The 26,317-nt window shown below is 41.8% G+C and overlaps 1 protein-coding gene across 1 annotated transcript; it reads left to right on the top strand.

Moving 5' to 3' along the window:
• Positions 1-110: 110 nt before the first annotated feature.
• Cul5 (cullin 5) lies at positions 111-26,190 on the top strand. Its single transcript, XM_050171648.3, has 16 exons — positions 111-135; positions 939-1,048; positions 2,112-2,211; positions 3,483-3,692; positions 5,705-5,943; positions 6,910-7,213; positions 11,091-11,198; positions 12,340-12,404; positions 14,254-14,386; positions 18,160-18,291; positions 20,049-20,172; positions 21,294-21,466; positions 22,467-22,628; positions 23,159-23,277; positions 23,379-23,502; positions 24,286-26,190. The coding sequence occupies exons 1-16, from the start codon at positions 118-120 to the stop codon at positions 24,478-24,480; spliced, it is 2,316 nt and encodes a 771-aa protein (XP_050027605.1). The 5' UTR covers positions 111-117; the 3' UTR covers positions 24,481-26,190.
• Positions 26,191-26,317: the final 127 nt, after the last annotated feature.

A 26,317-nucleotide genomic window follows, 5' to 3' on the forward strand; every position in this document is an offset into this window, starting at 1 on the left:
GCGACAGCATTATAGTTGAAGATGTTCAAAATATTTGCGTGCTTGTCGTGTATTTAGAGAAGTTGGCGTGAGGTGTGCTTTATTCACCGCGTCGCTGTAGTCGTGCTTGCAGCTAGCATGGCGGCGGTGATAAAGGTGAGTTTTTCGGGCTGCGTTCAGCCGAAGACCTTGCCTGTTCGCTTCACAATTCCTGCACTTGTGGTGGATGGTTGTTTTGTTTAGGCATTGGCCAAGCTAGCCGCTGAACTGGCTTGCTTCGGCACCGTGAATTAAGTACCCGTAAGGCCGGTCACATTAGGTTTAATTGGCAAGTAAATACAACGGCAGCTGATAGTTGCAAACAAACAACAAACTGCGAAGATTTCATTTTGACGGCTGTGGTAATGATTGTAAGACATTGTTGCTGGGGTGGCCTGCTTTTGGACAAATAATCGCTTTCGTTTGAACCCGCTAGGCGTTGTTTCATGGCTATTTGATGCTATCATATGATCGGATGATCTGAGAATCGCGCGTCACGAACCTATGTGCGCGCTTCCCTGTGTCGCAACAGCGCCGCTTTAGGTTCAGAGTAATCTTGGAATTGCCTGTTGCGATAGCTTCTATTCTTGGGCTGCTGGCGCAATTAGTGTGTGCTGGTGAACCCCGACCCATGGTACCTCATACACTTGCCTTGCGGAAAAGCTCTCACACGCACGGTAGCGCGATACGCGCCGTAGTCCGTACGCAATTTCGGCTTGTCTGTCACTTGACAATACAGATTTGGGCTGTGTCGAGATACCACAAGCCCGTATTTAGTTAGCGTGCAAAGCTGCCGGTAACTGTACAATATAATAAAGATTACCCTCGGGCGTGTACTCCGACGAACGAGCGAAAGTAATGACGCTGCGAGCACCGTACGTCGTAACATGAACGTATAGTATATGGCGAAACTTCCGCAGGAAAAACCCCAGCTGCAGTTTGACGAGCGATGGCCCAAAATGCGGCCGACGATATTGAAGCTGCTTCACCAGGATCCAATCACGAGAGACGAATGGCAGGGTTTGTTCTGGTGAGTTCTCATCACGAACTTGTGTGGCTCTGAATGCCCCATTTTTCCACTTCTGAAACTATTGGTTTAATTCGGTGCAAAATAGTGCAAGAAGGTTAATGTGTACTGGAAATGGTAGTGTCAGTGTTTATATTAACTGAAGGAAAAATATAAAGTTAGTCGCACATACATTCGTCAGGCACAAACATAATTCAAGATCAAATTGTGTTAGCCAAAATGTAACATGCACTGCCACTTGAATCTATCAGGTGAAATAAATTCTTTACTGTAAAATTATGTAAGTGTAACAAATTATGTTTTTTTTCTTATAATTTTGTGAGCGTGTGTGTGTGGTTTTAGTAAGCAAATCTATGTGGGGTTCAGCTAGCTGTTTCTTTGTTATCCTAACGATCTGAAACTGTTCCATTGATTTCTGCATTGTTAGTGATGCCTTACACACCCTTGTCTTGTGGTCAGTGTAAAATGAATCCCAAGAAGATATTTCTGCATTTACTGATACCACCGCTGCCCAAACAGTGGTGCTGCTGAGAACACACTGTGAAATGTGTAACAGTTTCTCATCTGTCACTTTTGAGGGTCTTCCCGAATTTGGGATGTTGTGCATGCAGCCAGTGGCAAGAAATATGAAACATTTGTGAGCTGCCACACACTGCTTTAATGTGGCATCTTACAAATGAGCCGGATGTTGTCCTTGGGAGTTCGATTTATTTTTCACTGTATTTAAACAAATGCGAAAAACACACACTGTTCAGCAAATGAAACCATTGAAGCAAGAAGACACGTCCAGCGTTGCTTGCTTAGCAGTCATATGTGTGTGTCTCAAACTAGCACACATGTTACATATGTACACTACATGCTTTGATGATGCAAACTGGCTTTGCACTGACACTTGTTTAATGAAACCTTGTAGGGGATTGTATGAGCTTTCTACACTTTATTGTAACATTTTAAAAATCTTTCATAAGGTTCGTGTGCTTGATCAATTTTATATAGTGTGGCAATGATGGATGTTTAAAAAGCTGCCATGGGTGCACTGACTGAACATTGGCATATTTTTTTCTAGGGACATCCATGCAGTGTGCCTATGGGATGAGCGTGGACCTTCAAAGCTCTATGCCGCTCTTCAGGAAGACATCCTTGAATTCATTAGCGTTGCACAGAGGGTCAGTATTGGCCTTGAGCATGCTCATTTGGCATCTTCCATAGTCTCTTATGATATGCTTAGAAGGAAATCTGAGCTCGTATTTTGTTACGATCGTCTTCATTTTCCATTCTACTTGCCCTTCGTCATTGGCTCACACGTAGCTGTGCCCCACATGTCATATAGATTAGCTGCTCGGCCTGAAAAATATCAGAAATAGATAGAATTTGAAGGAAAAAAACCATTATAATATATGACTCCTAATGGCATCACCTGTGCAAGCTCGTCTATGGGCATTGTAACACCATAAGATATGAAAGCTGCAGCTTGTCTCAGGTGTGGTTACGCATGAAGCATGGTCGTGTCTTCGCAAATAAAACTTTCTTATAGCGAGTTTTAATTCTTCTGTAAGACATCTCGTATTAAAGTTTGATAAACATATAACAAAGAAATGAAAGGTACAAAAACATGATTGGAACTGGAGCCCACTGCGTACCGACATTTTTTGTCTTTATCAATCCATTGATGGTGCAGTTCACATTCACTAAGACTGCACCCTAACTTAACAACAAATTTTCAATATTTATGATATGGCAACAACAGCATCATCTGTGCTATTTGAGCAAGACAAAGCCTGGTGCCTGGCTCTCCTGCCTTTGAAATCGCCTGTCTTCCCGGCTTATTGTTATGCACTCTCATTGGGCGCCAAACTCTTCAATGATTACAAACATCGAGACTGTGGATCATGACTTCATAATCCAGTGTGTTAGTTAATGGTACTTTGATTAGTGTTTTACGTAAGGTGGTCATGCCAGTTGAAAACACCGAGCATAAAGCTGTGTTCACTGAACCTTTATGTAGCTTCCGTTGTGACTAAGCAGTTTTGGCATTCTCCTGCTGAGTACAAGGTTGCAGGTTCAGTTTCTGAACTGCGGCCACATTTTGATGAAAGCTGAATGCCAAAACACTCGCATACCAAGACTTCAATGCATATTGAAAAACACAGGTTATTCAAAAATAATTTTGCACCCTTTACTAAAGTACCTCTTCTAGCCTCGTGTTACATTCAGACGTTAAACCTCGTCAATCAGTCTCATCAAAATGCGCATAAAAGTAGTTTAACAGAATCACATTTTCAGCTCTCACTGTGCAAGTTCACGTGCATAGTGCAACATGTTACAATTGATTTGTCTTTGCCCTGTGTTTTTACTCAATCATGAACTCTTGCTCGACTAGCCCAACTTCGTGTTTGGATACTCCCGCATAAACCAATTCTATATGGTGTCCACGCAGCGTGTGCTTGAACATCAGGAGGACCAGGCCTTGCTGAACGCGTACATCAAGGAGTGGCGAAAGTTCTTCGTCCAGTGCAGCTACCTGCCCATGCCTTTCGGGCAGCTGGAGACCGTGCTGGCCGGTAAGAGCCTGAAGAAAACCGAGGAGGGCCTCGTTCGTAAGCTCATGCTCGACACCTGGAACCAGAGCATCTTCTCGACCATCAAGGTGAGCTGTGACCATAGGACAAGCACTCGGGCCTGTAGTCGGCTTTTGTTAATGAAACCTTGACGTCGCCGACAGAATTGGTCAAATTATCTGGTGGGTTTAATTAACAAGAAGAAGCTGAAGAAAACATCCACATGCACCACCTTAGCGGTATTTAGGCAATTTTAATCCATCTCTAAATGTAATGTGCACCTAGTATATTTATAGGATTAAATTAGAAAACAACGCCCAAAAATTATGCATTGAAAGAATGTAAAGACATTTGTTTAACTTGGATTTAGCTGCGCATTATAGAATACTCAGGTGACTAAAGATATCTGGAGCCCTCATGATGATGGCGTTTCTTGTAGCCCATGATATGCCATGGGCATTAAACCACGTGATTTGATTTTGATTTGAGATGACTACGTGTATTCAAGCTAAGAAGTAGATAGCCCTCCTTAAAGCTGGCACAGATAGGCAGCACAGCATGCTTAAATATTGGTCAAAACAAGCGGAATATTCATACTATCAAGACATCTTTTAAGAATTTGACTCAGTTTTATAATTAAAAATATTCCTCTTCTGTTATATTGCATGTATGTTTAGAGAGATGCTGAATTTGATAAAATCATAAGAGAATATTTAGTTGCGTGCTGATTCAGATTACAAATGAGAATCACACTATGTAATGACAGTAATAACTTTAAGCTGTTCTTGAAGTCGTGAGACTTGTGGGGCCTCAAACAGTGCACAATAGTGCAAACAAACAAAAGGGCATTTATTGCACCTTCTATACAATAAGCCAACTAGCCGATATACAACAAATGTAGCATGCCGATAAAACACCCTGAGGAATCTTGTGGTTTCGACTTGCCACGCAAGGGTGTCTAGCGAATGTTTGCCCCATGCTGGACACTCGCGCACAAGTCATTTGCAGGTGAAGTCTCGCAAACAGGGGTCCATTCGAATAAATGGGGAGGCGTTCCGAAGTCCGTCCCATGGAACGCATCATTGAGCGTGCAGTGAGTTTGCACATGTCAAGGTCCCATAGCCAACAAGAACCAACAAGCGAGCGATCACTCCACGCATGATGCTATCCTCACGCCAAAAAAGGAGGAAATAATTTCCACTTGCGCACGTGTATTTATGTGGTCACATGGTGCTAGCGTCCAAACACAGCAGGTTTTGTGCGGGGAAGCTGGATTCCAGGAGACGGGCGAGCCATGCGGGGAAAACAGCATCAGGGAATCTGAGAGCATTGTGTGTCTCCACAGACTTGGGCACCTTAATTATTCCAACAGTGCTGGTAACATTGAAATATCATGATTTTAAAGGAAGGTGCATCGAATTGCCCTTACTCATCTTTAAACAAAATGTACGAACATGGTCAAGCCTAAAACAACAAGTTTGAAGATAACTGTGCAAGCAACTTGGAAATATAAATATGCCCAATACTGCTCATAATATCCCTACTAATTTAGTCCAGACAGGATGACATGAATTAAACAGCACATAAAACTTCATGCATCTTTCCATTTACATTAAGGCTATGTGGATGTTTGCTAAGTTATCCTTCAGTTTTTCTGCTCAGAGGAACTAGTTATTTTACATGACTGATTCAGCCTAGTTGCTGAACTTCTCTGGCCTAAAGCTCACCTTTGGAAATGGTGGTATATTGTAGGAACTGATTTAATTTAAATGGGCAATCAAGATGGAACTAAATCAGTTTAGATAGTTTTGTTTCAAAGTCCTATTCAAGGGAAAAATGTTTGGTTATTACTGGCAAATTTTACTCTTTTTGAATTTCATGCCACAGCATCTCCGCTTCTTTCCTTCATCTACTGAGACTGGGCTTCTAAAGAAGTAGAGAATCATTTCTTTGCACTTTTGATTGCTTTTTTATCATGTATAACTATGTTCTGTGTGTATATTTAAATGCATTGCTGTTAGCCCCTCTGTCTGTTTGGCATTATACTGATTTCTGGTGGCCCTTACGATTTTTCTAAATAAATTCAACTTCTGTGCTCCAGGGTCGTCTGCAAGCAAGTGCAATGAAGCTGGTGCACGCAGAGAGGATGGGTGAGGCCATTGACTCCCAGCTGGTTGTTGGTGTGAGGGAGTCGTACGTGAACCTATGTTCTAACCCAGAAGACAAGTTGCAGATCTATCGGGAAAACTTCGAGCGGGCTTACATCGAAGCAACTCGGCAGTTCTACCGGGCACAAGCACCTCAGTACCTAGAAGAAAACGGAGTCCAGAACTACATGAAGTACGTGAAGCTGTCATTCAGCTTTCATTCTTCACTGCTGTGTGCCGTCTAGCAGTCATTTAGGCGTGATTTCCTATTGCAGTGTCCTATACATCGTGAACTGTGAACAGATGAGACCCATTGTAATGGTCACTAGGTTGTTCACTTGACTTAACTAAGTGATTGCTGTACTTGAAATTTTTTGGACTGGCTTTTGTGAGCATCAGCGACCTTACTGTTTCATAGTGAAGCTGTTAGCCTGTAGTTGGTCGAGATTTTTCGTCGACTCGTGCTCACCCACAAACAGTACTGCCACCTAGCGACTGCAGCCAGTCAGACGGACCTCAAATGGCAGCTGGAAAAGGGCTTTGTCTTTGAGCGCTTTTGAAGTACATAACATATTACTAAGTCCGAAGTTCACTCCCGTCTTTTTTCCCCTACAAAAGCAGCATTTTATTTCCCGCTTGTTTTACTTGACCGGATTTTTTAAGGAAATGTCTTCTTTCGAAGAATTAATTTTTGCTTATTTCTTATGTTCAATGAAATCACCAAGTAAGGAGTGCTGGTATGCGAAAGAGAGAGAGAGAGAGATACAAACTTTATTGATATGCCAGAGGTTAGCCTTTTTTTGAAAAAGAAACCTTCTGTTCAGTATATACAAAAGTTTTAAATCATATTCTCTGAATGCGAGGCAACAAAACAAATGTAAACGTTAGAATGAATGAGTGCCCAAGATCAGCTATATACCAGGTGAAATTTGTTTACATACATGACTTGTTTTCGGCAAGCAACCCAAAAGAAACTGCGACATTAATGAGTGGGACTTGTCGTGTGGAATATAAGTTACATACCAGCAGGGTGAGTGTGGCTTGGGCTGGCCATAATGTAAAGTTTTCCATGTCGCAACCAATCACACATTCAATTGCTGTTGCCTTGTGTTCTTGTGTTACAAGCACGGGTTCTTGCATCAATGTTCTCCTTGGACAGGTATGCAGAACAGAAGCTGAAGGAAGAGGAGCAGCGTGCTGCGAAGTACTTGGAGTCGCAGTCGGGATCGGTGCCCGCTTTGACGGAGTGCTGCGTCAGTGTCCTGGTGACGGCCTTCAGGGAACCCATCCTCGCCGAGTGTCCCGGCATGATTCGTGCCGGCCAAACCCTCAAGCTGCAGCTTATGTTCGGACTCATGGATCGTGTGCCCGATGGTGTGCTGCCCATGCTACACGACCTTGAACAGCATGTCCTTTCCCAGGGCCTGGCTGACATGCTCGCCTCGGCTGACATCATTACCCAGGCAGGCAAACCACCTACAGTCGTGCTATTGCAGGCATACAAAAAACGGACACAAGAGGAATTAAAAAGAGAACATTCTTGCGTGTCCTCTGGTGTCCTTGTTTTGCAAGCCTGCCCTTAATGCCATGATTGCCTACCAACTCTCTGACCTTTCTGACGTTCTACTACACTCAACTTCTGCATGATTTATGAGGGAAAAACAGCGTGAAAAATTGGACAAAAGAAAGTGGACAGGATGAAGCACTCTTTCCACTCTGCCTGCTATTTCTTGCTGTCTTTCAGTGTTCTTTCTTCATGAAGCTGCACCAACAAGCTTAAGTTAAGATGCTTTTACAGTAATCATTTGCTCATTCAGCCTTAACACCTACCTCGGTGGCTTAGTGGATACGGTGTACGGCTGCTGAGTGTGAAGTTGGATGGAAGGCTTTGCAGTATAAGAAAAATTTGTCCCGGTCTGGGGATGGAGCCTGGGACCAACACCTTGTCAGGGCAGTTACTCTCATCTGAGTGAACCAGAAAGCTAGCAGATCTTTCTTTCTGAGAAACCTATATATGATTCCTTTGTAGCTTTCTGCTACAGTTGGGTGAATGATAATATGAGGGTAAATCAAAGAGTAACTGCAATTTTCACATCTTTTTTTCACATAAGAACAACTAAATCTACCGCTTTCTTTTTTTCACATGTGTCTCCTGCACGGCCATGTTCTTTTGGTATTGTGCCATCAGCTTCTGAATCCTGTCAGTCAAAAAATGTTTGGTTACTCACAAATCCATGTTTGCACCATTTGTGGGACCTCATTAGCTGTCCTAAACCAAAGACAATGCAATGCCTCCTTCGAAAGGCCGAAAATGTGCTAATTTGATGGTGCCAGGTCAGCGCTGTGTGGAGGATGGGGAAGCGCTAGCAGCCTACGGTGGATGTCCACCGGCTTGACTCCCTCTGAACACAGAAAGTGTGCTGCGGTGCACTGTTCCTTGATGGTGCAATCATGGAGTGGGATGTCCGTACGTTTGGACCCTTTCCTCCGAGACACTTGACTCAATGGGGGCAATGATGGATACTACGACTTTTATGTCACTCCAAGTATACATGCGATTATGTCAGGCACACCTAGCAGTCGTTTGTCCCAGTGAAACACAAAACCTTTTGATTCGCCCTCATATATTTCCACTTCATAAACCTTCCTCCACTACGGGGCTTTCCACAAAAGTGATCGGCCGTGAGCCTGAAGTCCTAAGTTTGATTCCCCACTCACACAGCCACAATCTGATGGGAAAGGAATGCTTAAACACTTGTGGTATATCATGGTTTGGGTGCACATCAAAGGGAAAAACAGTACCAAGAAAAGCCACTCCGGAGTTGAGCAGGAGCTTGGTAAGCGAGAAAAGAGGCTAGAACGAAAGACGAACGGCAATTCAGCCTTAAAGCTGCCGCGAAAGAGCCAGAGACGGCTAAGCAAGTTTCAGCATGTAGTGAGCCACAGCAGCTGAAGCACAAAAAGTACATTGAAATGCATAACATCACAATGTTGTGGTGTTAAGGTTTCTGCACAAAATTAGAGAAATTGAACTTTAACCTTCATTTTATCTTCTAGTAATAAGTATATTACTGTGACAATTACAATACGTTTTGAAAGACAATTACAATACGTTTGAATACGGTGTGTAATGCCACCTATAGATGGCATTACACACCGGGGAAAGTCACCTTGTTCATTCGGTTAGCATTCCATGCGTCTCGACCACACTCGCACCTTGTGGATCTTTAAAGAAGCGTTGCCCGCCATGGTGGCTTAGTGGCTGAGGTTTTGCACTGCCAAACATATGTTCGCAGGTTCGATCACAGCCACGGTGGAGACATTTCAATCGGGGGCAAAATGCAAAAATGCTTGTGTACTTAGATTTATGTGCACATTAAAGAACTACAGGAGTTCATAATTAATTCGTAGTTCCCCACTACGGTGTGCTTCATGGTTATGTAGTAGTTTTGGCACGTAAAACCACATAACTAAATTTTTGTTTTTCTAGAAAAACATGGACTGCCTTCATAAATGTTATAGTAAATTCACCTGTAGACAAATTGCTGCTAATTTCCACCTGTTCAAAGTAAAAAAGAAAGAATTATCTTAAATATAGTCTGCAAACATAATTTCCGCTTGAAGGGGCCCAGCAACACTTTTTGAGCACACTAAATAAATAGTACTAGGTGCGAGATAATGCTTCCGTGAACACAAGCCAACTATTACTCAGTTAAATGCAGCAGGTAACGTATAATATCTGTATAAACAGCAGTCATGCTTTTCTACAGCTTTGTCAAACCCCTGCCATCTAAATTGCACATGACGTTGCAATTGCGCCCTCTTACAACTATTGGATAGATGTGTGAAAACGTCATGATCAATAATTTATTAACGAATGGCCACAAAGGCATCTGCAACAGAAACAATGTACATGATACCTTACATATTAAATAATTATGAAATACCATAATGTTCAAAGTGTCAATTTAAAAAATGAGTTTTATACTTCCAATATATGACAGCCATCGTATGCTCAAGTTATGCCAGCTCCTCAGCTGTGCAAGGTTGTGGCGTCGCTGATATTTTGCTGGCGGCTGCAGCAGTGTGTGTCTGCATGTTTCAGTGCATCTTTGCATGTTGAATTTGTACACACGCAGATTCACTTGAACGCAAGTGGACACGCAGTGTGAACATGGCATTTGTCGTGTTTGTTGTGGAAGTTGTGCAAAACACACTTCTCAAGCCACTTGTTTGAAATGAACGGAAAACTGCGACCTCGCTGCGCAGTTGTTCGCGGATGCGTAACGCTAAATACGCGCTGCTTCGGCAACTGCAAGACGAGCAGCTTCGCCAATCCTGGTTAGAGTGCCTGGGGAGGGTCGCTTGTTCGTGTTACTTTGCACTGTAGTGCGTCAGCCTATGGGTCGAAGTCCATGTCAGCTGTCAAAACGCTTTGGTCACCGTCGGGGGTTCATTACCACATAAACGACACCAACGAGCTCGCACAGCCACTGGTGCGGCACACTACACATCAGCCATGGAGAAAACTCTTTGCAGTTTATTTAAGCCACAACAACACAGCGAGGGCAACCGTGCTCACTGTTGCAGCATATAAAGTCTATAATAACTCAACCATAAGTTGAGAGACAGTCCCCTGAGTTTAGCATGCTTGTAGGCACCAAACCAGCGGTATTGTATTTTACTTGAACCTATAAAATCAAATTTAAGCTGCGTGCCACGGTGATGTTCGACAGGCGGAACAGCGCGAGCACCAGCCCACTCCACTGTAGCCTCTGCTGTGCAAGCCGTTGAAGGAGCGGGAGCACGGCGGAAGGGATGAAGGGCGACCTTTGATTGCCGATAACTCTGCTTGTAATGTACGCATGCAAATTCCTTTTGCTGCCAAGTATTGTTAAAATAGTGGCATTTTGATGGATGAATTTCACGACTTAGATAAGAAGTGTTGCAGGGTCCGTTTAATGAGAGCTGGCAGAGTTCCATGAGGTCAAAATGTTTTAAAAACTTGTGTTCCACGTAGTTGTCTTCTACATAGGCCAAGGTTGTCAAATTTAAATAGCACAATCGAAGCTCATTATAACAAAGTTTCATTGGACATGGAAATACCTTCATTATATCTGAGATTTGTTATAGGCATATGTTTATTACTTGCTAATATAGATGAAAAACATTTTAGATTTACTTTATCATATAGAATGAGTTCTCATGTCGACATCTAGGTTCGGCTGTATTGGTAGCAAAAGGATTAGAAAGGAACATGTGGCCAATTTGCTTTTTTTGTCGTCGTCTTGCATGTGTAACCAGTCTTGTTACCTTACACTCTTGCTATATCTGTTGCAGGACTCCGAAAAGTATGTAGAGCAACTCTTGGACCTCTTTCAAAGGTTCAGCAAACTAGTCAAAGAAGCATTCAATGATGACCCTAGGTTCCTTACAGCACGTGATAAAGTAAGTGCCCTTACTCGTGTGTGTGATACCTTGTGTTCATTCTTGTGTTTTAGTGCCCTGCTTTTTTTTCTACCTCAGTAGAAATTTGTAGCCATGCAGTTAGACGTGTCGAAACAGAAGTACTTTTTAGAGAGTGGGGAGGAGGGATTACTGTGATATCAGTGAGCATGAACTTCCTCTCTCTCTTCTGCAATTGTCTGCAGTCAGTGACAACCTTTTGCCTCTCACGACAAACGAGCGTAGCGCTAGAGGAATCACTAAACGCTGCTTAACTTCCCTATTAAAAAAAATATTTTCTTTTTATGCAATGCAAGCAGATCTAATATAGCTGGGTGTTTACCAGACATTCTGCATGACAAAAAAGGAGGGGAGAGATCCTTTTTATATCTTTGCTTACTCATTTCTGTTAGGTCATGCTTGTTAACAAATTATTTTCCTGCTTCGAGGTTTGTCGCCTGCAACTTTTCTGTGCACTAAAGAAAACACTAAGAAAGTTCAATTTCTTTACCACTATTTTGCTGATGTCAGTTTTTAACTATACATTGAAGCACAGTGGAATAATTTCTCAACAAACGAAATTAGTTTGCATGCAAAGTAGATAACACTGCCATGATATTGGAGTGTGATGGCATCATTTGATTCGTTGTCCAGGTGACATCAGTGTACAGTGTATCTCAGGTAATGCTAATCAAGCTGTTCAATGAGAAAAAAAATATTAAGAAACGCGGTGCAAGGTAAAATTACAAGACCTACGGTGCCCGGTCGTCAGCGTTTGCACAACCAAACACTGTCAGTCCTAAAATTGTATCTTGCACCGCATTTTTTCAATAATTCTTTTTCTTTGAACACCTTAGCTAACATTAGCTGGGCACCCTATTTTGTCCTTGCCCATCTAGATGCCCCATATCAAACCAGTGGGCTATGAAGTAAACCAAGGTATGGATTATTCTGTACAGAGAAGATCAACAGAGTGACAGGCTGTTCTGTCAATGTTTTCTGGACCTAGTCCAAATGATTTTATTCCCGCAACACTGCACACTAACCCACCTGTGGCATCTACCATGTCAGAAAATTTTGTATTCGCTGTTACATTGTTATTAGTTGGGCTATTTCTAATGCAGAGAGCTTCTTTATTTTTCAGGCATTTAAACAGGTTGTGAACGATACCTCTGTGTTTCGTCTTGAGCTTCCTTCTAAACAAAAAGGGTGAGTGCTTCACATGCATTTGACACTACACTTCACTGCACGGTACAATCAACTTTGGTTCATTTAACATTGTATTAACCTCCTTATGAATACCTAAATGGTGCCTGCACTTTTTAAGCGATCTTACCGATTGCCACTTTAGGTAAATAGAAACAATTCTGCATGTCCCCTGGATGTTAAATTGGTGTAAGTTCACTCTTCGTGAATTTGGTTGTGGGGATTAGGGGTTTCAAAGTTGTGCGTGGTATGCATGCGGACAAAACATTTGTCCTGGGCAACATTGGCTTCTCTCATAATTCGGGCCAAGATATTTCATTGCAATGACTTCACAAAAAGAAAATATCAAAATGCACTATTTAAATATTTTAGTAAGTCTGCAAAAAATTTTAATGATGAAGGGTATCAGTTATAGCCAACAGGCATTATATAGTTGTACAAGTGTCATTGAAGTTGTCATTGCAGTATTACAAATAATAGTACATCTAAGACATGTAAATTCTAGGCGTGTGCAGATGTCAAAGTTTTTGCATATGAATCGAATATGAATACTTACAATTTAATATCAAATAATGATGTGCACATGCATATATTAGCAAGTTGGTTTATTTTAACATGTTGGAACATCGCAATTACATTGTCGTTGGTAAAAAAATGAAACTAGCAAGCCGTTATACTAAAAGATTGTATATTTGGCTCATGTTAGCTTTGAAAAATAGAATGATCTCTGCTAATTGTCTGTTCTCGCCAACCTGTGCCTTAGTATACCGTGTAAGTTTCCCGTAAACTAAGAGGCATTTAACCCTGTACCAGTCGTCACTCATCGCATTTGCTGTCAAACAATAAACTCAGCAAAACCTGCAAAAGAACCTGCAAAAGAACCTGCAAAAGGACCTCACTGTTTGCAAACCCGTGTTTTGCCACTGAGAGGCTGGCTTTTCTGCAAAGCTCAGACGTCCAGTGGCTAAGCGTGCTTTACAGGCGATATTTCTCCAGCAGCATGAAATTATCGTAAAGTTCAACACGAAATCAGACACACTTTCTTAGCTTAGATAGAAATAAACACTGTTTCGAACATTCGTGTCGAATAGAATACTTAGTTTTCGAATCGAATATCAACATTAAAAATATACTTTTCGATAATATTCAAAATTTTCTAATATTCGCACAGACTTAGTAAATTTTTGTGTTGCTACATTTGACGCTTGTAGAAAGGTTTTGCATATAAATAAATAAAATTTGCCAAATATGTTTTATGGACATGCATCGCATCATAACTATCGGAGACCGGCACAGCAATTAATGTAACTATTTCTTTTATTCTGCTAAAACATTCTACATCCACAAGCACCTGCTAAATATTCTTATAAATTTCGACTAAAATCTACAAAGAAAAAGTTCATTAGCAGTTTACCTGCAGCATGCTTAATTAAGATTCATTGAAATGGCAGTGGTGCAAGTTTTTAAAAGGCTATTAACGGTAGACGCAAATTAGCGGGGAGGCTTTATGCAGCTACTGAATTACATGGTCCTGTCCTACTTTTGATTCCCTGCAAGTTAATTATGTGCCATGCCAGCTTGTGCAATCGACACTCCATGGCAGAGTCAGGTTTGTACCAGTTGACAGCAGCGCTTTGCTTTCCTTTTATTGTTGTTATGCTGCTCTCATTATTAGTATATTTCTGTTGCCCAATGTTGTGAATGGTTTCTAAGAAGCAGTTTGTAGGAGTAGGTTTGTACAGCAAAAGAAAGTTTTATCTTTTTTTTTTTTTTTTTAATTTTATGCCTGCAAGCAGCTGTTCCCATGTGCAAATGGCCGCTGATTGCTCATCCTGTATTTTTCTCAAAACAGGGTTGCAAACAAGACGCAGCCTGAGTCCAGATGTCCAGAGCTTCTGGCCAACTATTGTGACATGTTACTACGCAAGACCCCTCTTAGCAAAAAGCTGACATCCGACCAAATCGAAGCCAAGTTAAAAGAAGTGGTTAGTACATGCTTATGTAGTACAGTTCATATTAAAGGGACATTAATGAGAAAAATGGTTCGAGACATAATATTAGTAGTAGTCCAACACCAAGAATCTGCTCTTACTGTGAGAAGAGTATTGGTAGGTCAGAAAAGATGCAAAAACGAAAGGCAAGTGGCGACATTGCCTAAAAGTTTCTGCACCAGCTTGCCATGACGTTATGGATTCTGACAGTGTAATTTGGGGCCTATTCAGTTTTCTTTATCGACAGAGATTGACTGCATTGTATTCTAAGACAGGCAAAACTTGGCAAGTTATGAGAATTTTTACTGTACCTCAACAGCTATAATTCTGAAAATACATTGAAATTTGTGACATCTCACTGACAGACTGGTGCTGGGTTTTTGGCACAAAATTCAGAAAATGGTACTTTGATCTTCGTTTTCTCTTCTAATAATCAAACTATTACCATGAAATTAACGAAAATAGAGTTTAAAAATTACGTTGTCAGCCTAGAATTATTTAGTTTCTTTAATGCGTCCCTTTAAAGGGTCCTTGAACCACGCGTAGGGCTTGATGAAATAACATAGTCTGTGGGTAGCATACGCTGCTGTGAACATCTAAGCCAAGTTTCGTTGTCGTACACGGTGCATGACGCTCGCAAGCAAATCACGACGTGACCTTTCTCTCAAATTCTCTTTTCAACAGCAGGCCCTGTTTTCATTCTCATCTGGACGCTTTATTTCCTCATTCCCTTAGGCAGCTGCTATTGGCAGATAGGTGACATAAAGCTGTACATGGCGTAGATACTGCTGCCGCCGCGGGGTACAGCCTTGAGTCCACTGGCTAAGCGCACTGCGGCTCTCTGAGGACAACCATGTTTGGCTTATGTTTAGCGAATCATAGGCACCAAAATCGGAAGTTGTGGCCTCTACGTTAACATCCGAAATTGAAATTTGAACTGCACGCCAGGGTGACGTTTAGAAGGCGGAGCATTGTGGGCATGCCCCACTGCGTCGTAGCCTTTGCGGTGCAAGGCATTCAAGAAGGAATGGGAGCGCAGCAGAGGCCATGTTTGATTGTCAATAACTCCACTTCTGCTCAATGCATTGAAGTACTTTTTGCAGCAAACTATTTCTGAAGTAGCCTATTTTCACTTCAAATGCCTTTCTCCACTTTGATAAAAAGTGGTTCAGGGCCACTTTAAACAAGTCTGCATAGTTCGTATAGGGTGAAGCAATATAGAGCATCAGCATCTCGGTTCTGGTTTAGACGTGTTACACAAGCTCTTTACAAGACTTTCTTGTTTTACAGCAGTGACTCTTATAGTAACTTTTCACCTACATTTTCAGCCGTTCCTCAAGTCACACATCAATAAATAAATTCTTCTCACATTTTTCCCTCAGATATGAGGCATTGGGCCTTAACCAGGTGCAGTCCTTACATCAGAATACAGTTAAAACTTGTCAATACATTTACGCCTGTTACGTTTTTCTGGCTGTTACACTCCGTAACACTGATGCCATTTAGTTGCGATAGGGTCATGTCTATTAGCTTTCCATTTGTTACATTTCCCTTCCCGGTTGTGTCCATAAACTGCAACGGCGCACCACCAACGCGGCATCGTCTGTTGGCGACACTTACAGGGATACTGAAGGCAAATATTAGGTCAACGTAGACTGTTAAAATACCATTCCAGAATTCTTGCAGCACTTGTTTTGGGCCAAGAAAATACTTAGTTTAAGAGAAAATTGCGTGTGAATAGTCCATGTACCCTTAGCACATTTCAAAAAGGCCGCCACTAAGCGGGGAGTGATGATGTTGCATACGCCATCACCACCCTTTACCACCTTTGCTTTTAGTGTCACTTATTTGCTTTTAGTATCACTTTTAGTTAGCCACAGATGTCATGGCATTCAATACCCTTTGCATGTAATTCAATTAAAGTGCTTCGCAGTTACGAGTATTTAAAAAAGAATAGACATTTTTTAATTGAACATTCAACACAAGTGCCAGATGAAAATTGCAAGCTTCATTAACCTAATTCATGGGTACAACTGCTCCAAAAAAGCAATGTTGAATCTGATCACCCAGCAGAAATAGCTAGCTTTATTTAGCAAGTTTTTAATAATTTGTTGGCTTTATCTTCATATTCAAATAAAATTTTTGTGCGATTGTAGCTTTCTTCCTCATCTGTAGTGCTGCGACAAGTGTTAGTGGATATCATGTTTTTCAAGTTTATGCATTCCTTTTCCCCTCACCCCTGTGAAAATATGTTTGTATAGTTTCAAAATGTTTCAAGAGTTTCAATGTTTCTAGCGAAAGAAATTTGATTAATGAGATTCTACTGTGTATGTCAGTGCACTAGCTGTCACTGCTTCAAACTTTGGGCATAACCATATCTCAGTGGTTGCTAACAGGATGGAAGGCTCACATAAACTTTATGAAATGAATTTCAGCCTATCACATCCGTGTGTATGAGTAGAAGGGTAGGTATTTAATCATGTTTAATATGCTGATGTACGATAAATACACAGTACCTAATCTTTCGCTATCCGTAAGAGCTTTTCAAAAAGGGAAGCCTGCGTTGATTGCAGTTTGCAATAATTATGTGTGGCGATATTTGAAATTGCCAGGACTGTGGTCTCTGCGCTCCATTTACTACGGAGCAGATGACAGACTATTAACCCTTTGAGGGTTGAGTTTTTTCACGATATGCGACCGCCCAGGGCCGATTTTTTTTTTTATTGCAGATTCCAATTCCTCTTAGGGACTCATTTTGAAAAAAAATTTACCATAATTTTTCTAGGGTGACCGTAAAGTGAGAAAAAAATATTTTGCATTGGTATATACGTATTCTTCATTGATGAATAACAACAATAAAAAAGTAAATAAACTTATAAGAATGAAAAATTTGATGCACTGTTATACACATAGTTCAAGGCTTTGAAAATGCCCACACGAGAATATTTCGCAAGACTCAAATGTTCCTGCTCTTACACTAATATGTACATCCGTAGCATAATCGAACTGCTTAGTTGCACCCACTCAAGAAAACTGTGCGGTTGTGTGCCCATCAAAAAAGCAAAACGTGTGACAAACTTCCACTAATATTAATCTTATCGCCAACCAGAGGCAATTAGTTGCGAGTGTCAAAAAAAAAAAAAAAAAGAAAGAAAGAAAGCAACAGAAACACATGCGGGGCGGCATCCTTCCTATGCGCACCCCTATGAGCACTAAACGAGTGAGAAACAAGCAGTCTCCCTTTGAATGATTAGTAACGAGATAGCCATCAGTTTTGCAAGCGCAAGAAGCCCAAACTGCCCGTGGAACAAACCCAAACTGCCGCCCGCCCGCCCGCCAACCCGCCGAAGCAAACTAGCTCTAAAACAAACCTTGCAACGAAAACCGATAGAAGGAGGCACGCGAGGAAAATTCCCTGTATTCCCACATAGTGGCAGCACATGACAGAAAAGAAAAAGTTAGGAAATTCGCGCTCTTTTTAAATGTACAGACGGAGCCGTAAATATACAGCATCGACCATTTTTGGACTTGTTCGCGGCGCCGTATATTTACGTCAGTGACCCTCAAAGGGTTAAGGAGAGAAACAAATGACAGCTGCACCTTTGTATGTAGTACCTTTCTTCGTGCACATGTCATCTGCACTGTGGTATATCAATCGTTTATTACTAACAAGCCTGCATTGTTGTTTTGGAAGTAATGTCTGTGGTGTAGTCAATCATGTTCTCACCAATTAACGCTTAGGTGTTTACTGTTTGTACTCTTTCCAGTTACTGGTGCTAAGATATGTTCAAAACAAGGATGTGTTTATGCGATATCACAAGGCCCACCTCACAAGAAGACTGATCTTGGACTCGTCAGCTGACAGTGAGAAGGAGGAAAACATGGTTGAGTGGCTAAGGGTTAGTGCCGTGTACTATGTTATCTTGCTATGTTGGTCACACGTCTGCTATTCTTCTCATTTCTCACTGTGCAGTTCTGTGCCTTAAATATTAGTGCCGTGAGCTAGTTAGTAATATACTTTTTACTTTAATGGCATTGTTGGGCGGAAGCAGACCTAAAAACACTCTTACATGACCTTCAAACCCATTCAGATAGCCTCTGCACTTTTACAACAAGGGAAAGAATGTCAACAGATGGAATTATGTGCACTATGGGATGAGAGACTGAGTGACCATGAAACATTATCACAGGAAGTAGATGGACCACAGATTAATTGAGGAGCAAGGAAACCTGTCGACTAGTATTCGTAAATGTTCGTAACACCAAAATCTGTGTTTCCAAATGTGTTTCACATTACCTCATTGTAAAGTTTTTCTCAGGAGACACTTGTCAAGCGCTCGCTAAATGGTGTCATATTGTTATCGCACCTTTGACCTTTGACCGGTGCCATTCTGCATTTGTGCCAACACCGTGACTAACCACTGAATTATTTTGACACAGTGTTGTGGCTTACGCTTACAGGCGCATTTAATAGCAATTCCTGCATTGCTTTTCTTTCTTTTAGTTTGTAGACAGTTAAACGTCGATTTAATGAAATTGGTCTAATCAGCAATTTGCTTCGTTGTATCGAAATTTCGTCCTGTTGAAATTCGACATTTTATGCAGATAAGTACAGTCGCCAGTGCACTTTTCTTACATGGAAAGGGGCCACAGAATTTTCCATATTGTTGGGCAATCAAAAAAAGCTAATTTGAATTTTGATAAATTTGGGAGTTGGCGACAAATGATACAGTTTCATGCCATGAACGTTGCCGATATCTTCTTGGCAGTACAAATTAAGAGAAGCCAGCCATGCTTTTGCGTGCATTCCCCCCATCCCCCTGCTGTTGATAGTGATACCCGCACAATGATGCTATCAGGAAAAGCAGCGGCAGCGGTGAGCGAATGCTTCATCTGCCTCTTGCTCTAGCGGGTTACCGAAACTCAAGATTACGCAACCTCCAATACTAAACGTGCAGTAATTCAGCTTATAGGGTGCCACACAGTCTCGGCATGCCCACTCTTTGTACGTGCGGCATATTACCTCTAAAGCAAGGTGTGCGGCTGCGTATCTGCTCAGCTGCTTAAAGCCATACTCCCATGGCCGAGACCCACACCAACTTACCCCCCACTCTGCCCCCTCGTGCACACTTGATCGCGTTACTGTGAGCTCGCTCCCCTCCCCCTCTTTCCCTTGGCTGGTGCAGGAAGGCAGCACTTGTGAAGCCGCCATCTTTTTTGTCTCACCTTCACACACTTTCACTCGCACCTAAAGCACACAGTGCGTGGTGCGCAATAGGATTTTATTGCACTTAGACTTCATACGGAACATGATGTGGCTCCACTTCAGTGGTCACTCTTATGATTTGAGAGGTGCATTTGCAAGCAGCCGCTTGTAATTCAATCGTTCGACCATCTGCATCTGCCGAAGTTTCCATTTATTGTCTCGGCATTCCTTTGCAGCAACAGTGAAATGTCCTTATATTGAAATTGCTTACCAACACACTTCGCTATATTGAGGTTCTAAATATGTGTTGTTCTATGTACAAGAGGTTATTAAAAACCAAATACTTCGTTTCATCGAGAATTTCATTATATTGAAGTTCTTTATGTTGAGGTTTAACTGTATATCTCTTTGGTCAATAATGTTTGTGCTGGTGATGTGTTTTTCTCTCAGGATGTAGGTATGCCTGCAGACTATGTGAACAAGCTAGCGAGAATGTTCCAGGACATGAAAGTCAGTGAAGACTTAAATCAACAGTTCAAGGATGTGCACAGAAACAGCAACGAGTTGTTGGCTGGTTTGTACTGTTTGATTTCTGTTTTACTAGCTCTGTTTGCTCAGGTTGTCTGTGCAATTGCAGCTATATGACTTGAGTGAAATATCCTGCTTTGCTAGCAAGCATGCCCTCTGCCTTAGTCTTGTTTTATAACAGCACCTGTGACGGGCATTGTTGCAACACTGTGATGCTAAACTTGTTCTTATAGTGATCGTAGAACTGCCTACTATATGTTTAGGTGTTGTTCATTTGCATTATTTTCATTAAGATTTGTGTTGGTAGTAAATAATACACACTGGTTATGCATTAGGTAATGGGCTTCAATAGTTTAAAATATACATTTAATGCATACAATATCGCTGTGATGAGGTCAGTCACACTGTGTCAGGATGCAATTAAACTATAATATAATTTCTAGATTAAAACAGTCGCTGAATGTTAGTAGGGTGAGAAAAGGTTTTGATGTTGGGATATCGCACACATTCTCTAAGAGTTGAAAGCACTCGGATGCTTGTTGTTTTCTACAGCATTATCTGATGCAGAAAATGCTGTCATTATTTATCAAGCCATTGGCAGATCTTTTTTTATTATTTTGTTACCTTCTTGTAGGCCTTATTTTGTACCACCACACCAATTCATCAAGAGGGCCTTACAATTCTTACTCTGCTTGATTTTTTGGGAAATGCATGTGCAAGCTTGTGATCACAAATATTTTGTGTATTGTGCAAAGCTACCAACGTATGAACAAAACTAAAGAGGCTTGGAGAGCTTCATTTCATGTAGCTGTGGACAAATGTAGTAATTAAACATTTATTTCTCGCATGAGTGTTACCGAAAACACATTTCCACCTTTTGTGTCCTTTAAATGCTTGATGGCACACAAGTATTTTTCTAAAGAAAGGAAGTGCTATGTATATGTCATTGAGATTGCAATTTTCCAGCTAGCCAACAAGGCCTGTAATGCAGTAACTACACACATAGTAGTGAGGACCACGATTGTTGGTAAACAAAAGGTAGCGTAGTGTATTGTGCATGTATTTCGTCTTGTTTCTTACGTGCCATCGTGTAACGTTCATTAAAAAGTAAAAACCTCTTGTGCCTCATTGCAATTGCTGAAGGCTAGATGCGACTAATTTTTTCAGACTCAATCAACATCAAGATTCTAAATGCTGGTGCATGGGCTCGAGGCAGCGAGCGCGTTCAAGTTTCACTACCTCTTGAGCTGGAAGACTTCATTCCGGAAGTGGAGGAGTTTTATCGGCGGAAGCACAGCGGCCGGAAGCTACAGTGGTACCACCACATGTCCAATGGAACGGTACCTGTGCCTTATTTTTCAAGCTCGTTTACACAAACACGCTGCAAGCTGACGGTGCCCAACTCAGCGTTATTTACGTGACGCTTAGAGACCTTGCCGACAGTTTTCCTTGATGCTGAAGGACAGTGTGCAAACAGACCATTTAGTTCCTTGTTGTATAGTGCAAGCTGCTGTCCCTAGTGGTCCTCATTTACATACACTTGACGGAGCAAATCGCTGGTTCAGCCCTTGTACTGAGTGCAACATAGCTAACCTGCACCAAACTGCAATGTGAACAGTGGTGCTTTCTACTGGTTACCTACAGCGTACTTCGATGCTGCTGAGGCATCTCACGTTCATCCCACAGACTGAGTGTGGAATTTGTTGTGTCATGCAATCCGTCAGTCAGACTGCTCAACTCCAACTCGATGTAGACCCAACCTAGCATTTGCTCGGGCCAACTGGCTAGCAGTTACTTGCGTCCAAAAGGCAGTTATCAGTCCGACAAGCCAGCTCAGCCTGCTTTTATCACATTTGTACAGACTCTTTGGATATGCTTCCAGAGGGAGTCCCTCACTAAGTAATAGAAAAAATATAAGTAAGGACAGAAAATGTAGCATAGTGGTATCAAGGTAGTGCCTTGTTAGTATAGTGGAATAACCCACATGAAAGGTGCATATTTTCTAGATTTGTACCGTTTTTACTTTGTTTTTGACAACCTATGTATAATTCAGTAAACATTAATGTTGTATTCATCCTTTATAACCTTTTTGGAGTGAGTGTCTGGACTGAAGTGTCATGTGCGCTAATCACTGCCTCGTTGTAGTTGAAGAGTGTGGTCATTATTATGTAGACTCTGTGGTGTGCATGATCCTGCCCGTCCCATTGCTTTTCCGCGCCAATTTGTCACATGCTACAATGAACCCACCAGCCAAACGCCACAAGCTGTTGTACAAAATTGTGCCGTTAGGAACTTGAAACAGGCAGAGGCATGTTTCACGTTGCTTTTTGTTTTCTCTAGATCACCTTTTGTAATCAAGTGGGCAAGTTTGACCTGGACGTGACGACGTTCCAAATGGCTGTTATGTTTGCCTGGAACCAGCGACCTAATGAGCGCATCTCTTTTGAAAACCTCCGACTCGCCACCGAGCTTCCAGATGCTGAACTTCGGCGGACACTCTGGGTGGGTGTCATCATGCTATTGCTAAGATCAGTGCCATCACACTGATAGTGTCGATCTGAGTGTACAGTACTACGTGTACTAGAGCCTCACTGCTTCATTCTAAGTTTAGGAAATTGCTAGATTCACTCATTCACAATGGAGAGCATAGTGTGTACACCATTCAGACTGTCTCACCAGCTGTGTGCAGTGAAAGCTATCAGCTCCGTCAGACGATCGGGAACCAGCAGCATACCTCTGAGAAAGAAGGGCTCAGCCATTGCACCCCTGTTGTCCGTCGTCACTCCTTTCATTTATCTATCCACGTTGTTAAACTGGATCAGTAGCTCAGTCTTCACAGCAGCAAGTGTTTGCTTAGATAGCGCAAATTTAGCATTGCCAGCCAGAAACTGTAAGGAAAGGGATAAAGGTTTATTTTGTTTTTGTTGTGTGCAATACCACACACGAGCTTTGCTTGTAAGACTACTACACGCTTCTGAAAAAGCATTTACACACTTGCAGCTTTCTGACTTACATTTTCATTGGTTTTGCAGTCTCTGGTTGCATTTCCCAAATTGAAACGGCAAGTCCTTCTGTGTGGATTTGAGGCCAAGTCACCTAAGGACTTTGACGATGGCACCCAATTTTGGGTGAACCAAGAATTTGGAGTCATGTAAGCTGTGAATCTGCGTTCTCATGCTATCATTCACAATGTGTTCTATCCTCACTTGCTTTGCGTTTGTGCTCCTTTCTAATTATCTTTTGCACTTTCAGAAAAAATGGCAAAGTTCAAAAGCGAGGTAAAGTCAACCTAATAGGAAGGCTTCAGCTATCAACGGAGAAGAGCAAAGAGGAGGATAATGAAAGTATTGTTCAACTAAGAATATTAAGAACGCAAGTACGTCATTTTGTTTGTCGTGTACCCCTTGAAGTGGGGGCGGGGCAACCTGTGCATGCAAATTTTACAAGTTCAATTTAACAGCTCAAGTACTTGCGAGATTGTTGATGTACTGTTTTCTTATAACAGCATGTCTTCTGTTAGCTTGAATTGCACTTCAGCACAGATTATATAGTTCAACTCGGAACGCTGGGAGCACAAGTACGCTGCTTCGTTCACTCCCTGCAGCGTAGTCTGCTCGTGCTTTTCTCCCTTTGAAGCAATCAGCCCATGCGAATTTTACAAGCTCTACCTAACACCACATACTTGTTAAGATTGTTGGTGTGCTGTTTTATCGTAGTAACACATATTCTGTTAGCTTGAATCATAGTTCAGCAAAGAACAATGGAATTCATCATAGCTTTAGTTAGGAGTTAGGTGGACCCCAGGCGGCCAAAATTTATCTGGAATCCCCTCCCCCTCTCCCCACTACTTCTGTCCTAGCATAAGTGTGGGAAAGTTACTATTGCATAGTTCAACCCTATCATCAATAATGTCTGCGACAAAGTGCAATGAAGGCAACCACAAACAAAGTTGAAAGCCAAACATGAACTTGTGTGGTTGCCAATAATCATGACAAAAAGATAGAATGGGCTGGGAACATATCAAAGATGTTTTAAAACAAACTGATATTTTTACTTGCGCATGCAAGCTGATATGTAAATTTGTTTTCCAACCTGTTGGTTTAATTTATATAAATTAAACCTGGCTACTTACAATTGCCTTTTATTTGTTTGTCGTCAGGAGGCAATTGTGAAAATCATGAAGATGCGCAAGCGAATCACCAATGCCCAACTGCAGACAGAGCTGGTGGAAATTTTGAAGAACATGTTCCTGCCTTCGAAGAAAATGATCAAGGAGCAGATTGAGTGGCTCATAGAGCACAAGTACATGCGTAGGGACGAAGAGAACATCAACGAGTTCATCTACATGGCCTGATCCAGCCACATGTGCCGGCGCAGTGGTTTCCGAACAGTGCGCGCACACGCTCGTATGGACCAGTCGAGTGCTGCGAAAGTTCGCCCGGTTTTTATCCAACCGTCACCCCCTTCTAAGTCTAGGCTTCAGGACAACTCGTCAATCACAGCGGCGGCCATCTTGCCAAGGAACGCTGTACACTGTTTTCATAGGAAAGTTGTTTTACATGAAAAGCTTTCTTTCTTTTTTTTTTTTTTTTTTGAGGATGTGACGACACTGGTTAGACTCATTCATCTGTAGTACTGGAATTTCATGTTGCAAGTGAGCCAATTCATTGTTTTACATATTTTGGTTGAACTCATCTGATCAAGTGCGAGAATGCCACACAACGTGAACAAAGTTGCCTGTTTTGTGTCACCTTTTCTGAAGGGTGGTTAGATACTTTGCTAAAGGAATGTTGCTACTTTCAGTGCTCGCGTCTGTTGCCAACAGATTTGAGTATTTTTTTAAATGCTTCGAGAGTTACTTTTCTGAACACTTGGAAAAGCGGCGACACATGGAAGCATTCGGCATTGTACTACGTCGGGTTTTGATGGTACTGCAGCCGACTTGATCTGTACAGTTGCTTGAACAGAAACGTTCAGGTTTCACTGGCATGCCCTCTTCCACAGGCACAGACGGCAAATGTGCATGCTTACCCGACACCAGCTGCAAGCCATTTGAGAATCTGTAGGTTATGTGTTGCTAAGCAACGTAGTGGGAGTTCTCTAGGAATATGTACTGAATGTTGAGTTGAAAAGGTAGCCCAGTATAAATGCCTCGTCTTGGTAAACTTCTCACTTGATTGCATTCAAATTTTGCTTGGAGCTGGCATTGGATGGTGCTGTTTTATACCACGTTTGAATGCTGTATGTGCATTCTCCACAATAAGTTAGAGTTGCAGGCAACGTGGTGTAGTTTATTCTTCAGGGCAGCAGGTGGCACCCCTGATAACACACGTTTAATCTGGCATTGCCACATGACATGCACTTCTGATTTATTCTGGAAATGCTAGTACCGAATCTAAACATAATAAGCAAAACATTCACTGCCACTTCACCATAAAATTTGAAAACAATCAGCAGTTAGTTTGGCCAGAAAAGAAACTTGTACAGGGGGCATTCTTGTCAACGCGTTTAGTACAACCTGGCGCTATTTGTCTGAGTAAACACTCAGTTATCTGAAATATTGCTGTGATTTGTGCATTGATGCCGTGATTTTGCACAAAAAAAGAAAGTCTTTCAAATGTAGGGTAAACCAGTAGAAACGCAGATCAGTTGAAATTGGCCAGACAGCGATTCGCATCACAAGTAGTTGGTGCCTCGCCATGTGTAGATGCATGTCTCAAGGTTTAAAACATGATTTGCTGTGGCAAATAATGAAACGTGTTAGTACCTATCCTTTTTGCAGCAACTATTTTTGTCAGGACGTGCAGACCTGCTACAACAGCATGATGCCCAAGCAATTGCAATGATAACTCGACATAGCTTTTGTACATATTTATTTATTACAGCTACTAGGCCTTTACCAAAAGAAACGAGACTTATTTTGTCTGATCGTGTTCGAACAGTAGGCCTGTATGGGGGAAAAAAAAAAGGAGGGCGGGGGGCGCATAGTAAACGACGACTCAGTTCATGGGTGGAAGTCTGTAAATATGTTTTACATGTGAATAAACAACTTTGGAACAACAAACACACCGGGAGCCTCTATCGTCATTTTCCGAGTGCTACGCACTCCACGACGGGTCACAAAAGCAGGCTGCAGATCCGGTGACGGTGTTGTAGAAGTCGAGTCATGCGAACAGAAGCACGCACACGTT

Source organism: Dermacentor andersoni, chromosome 6 (assembly GCF_023375885.2).
Source record: "Dermacentor andersoni chromosome 6, qqDerAnde1_hic_scaffold, whole genome shotgun sequence".
Taxonomy (NCBI): domain Eukaryota; kingdom Metazoa; phylum Arthropoda; class Arachnida; order Ixodida; family Ixodidae; genus Dermacentor; species Dermacentor andersoni.

Coding starts and splice junctions, on each gene's coding strand:
- Cul5 (XM_050171648.3), top strand. Junction 7,214..11,090: donor CGGCTGACATCATTACCCAG/GCAGGCAAACCA, acceptor TATCTGTTGCAG/GACTCCGAAAAGTATGTAGA. Junction 23,503..24,285: donor TAAGAATATTAAGAACGCAA/GTACGTCATTTT, acceptor GTTTGTCGTCAG/GAGGCAATTGTGAAAATCAT.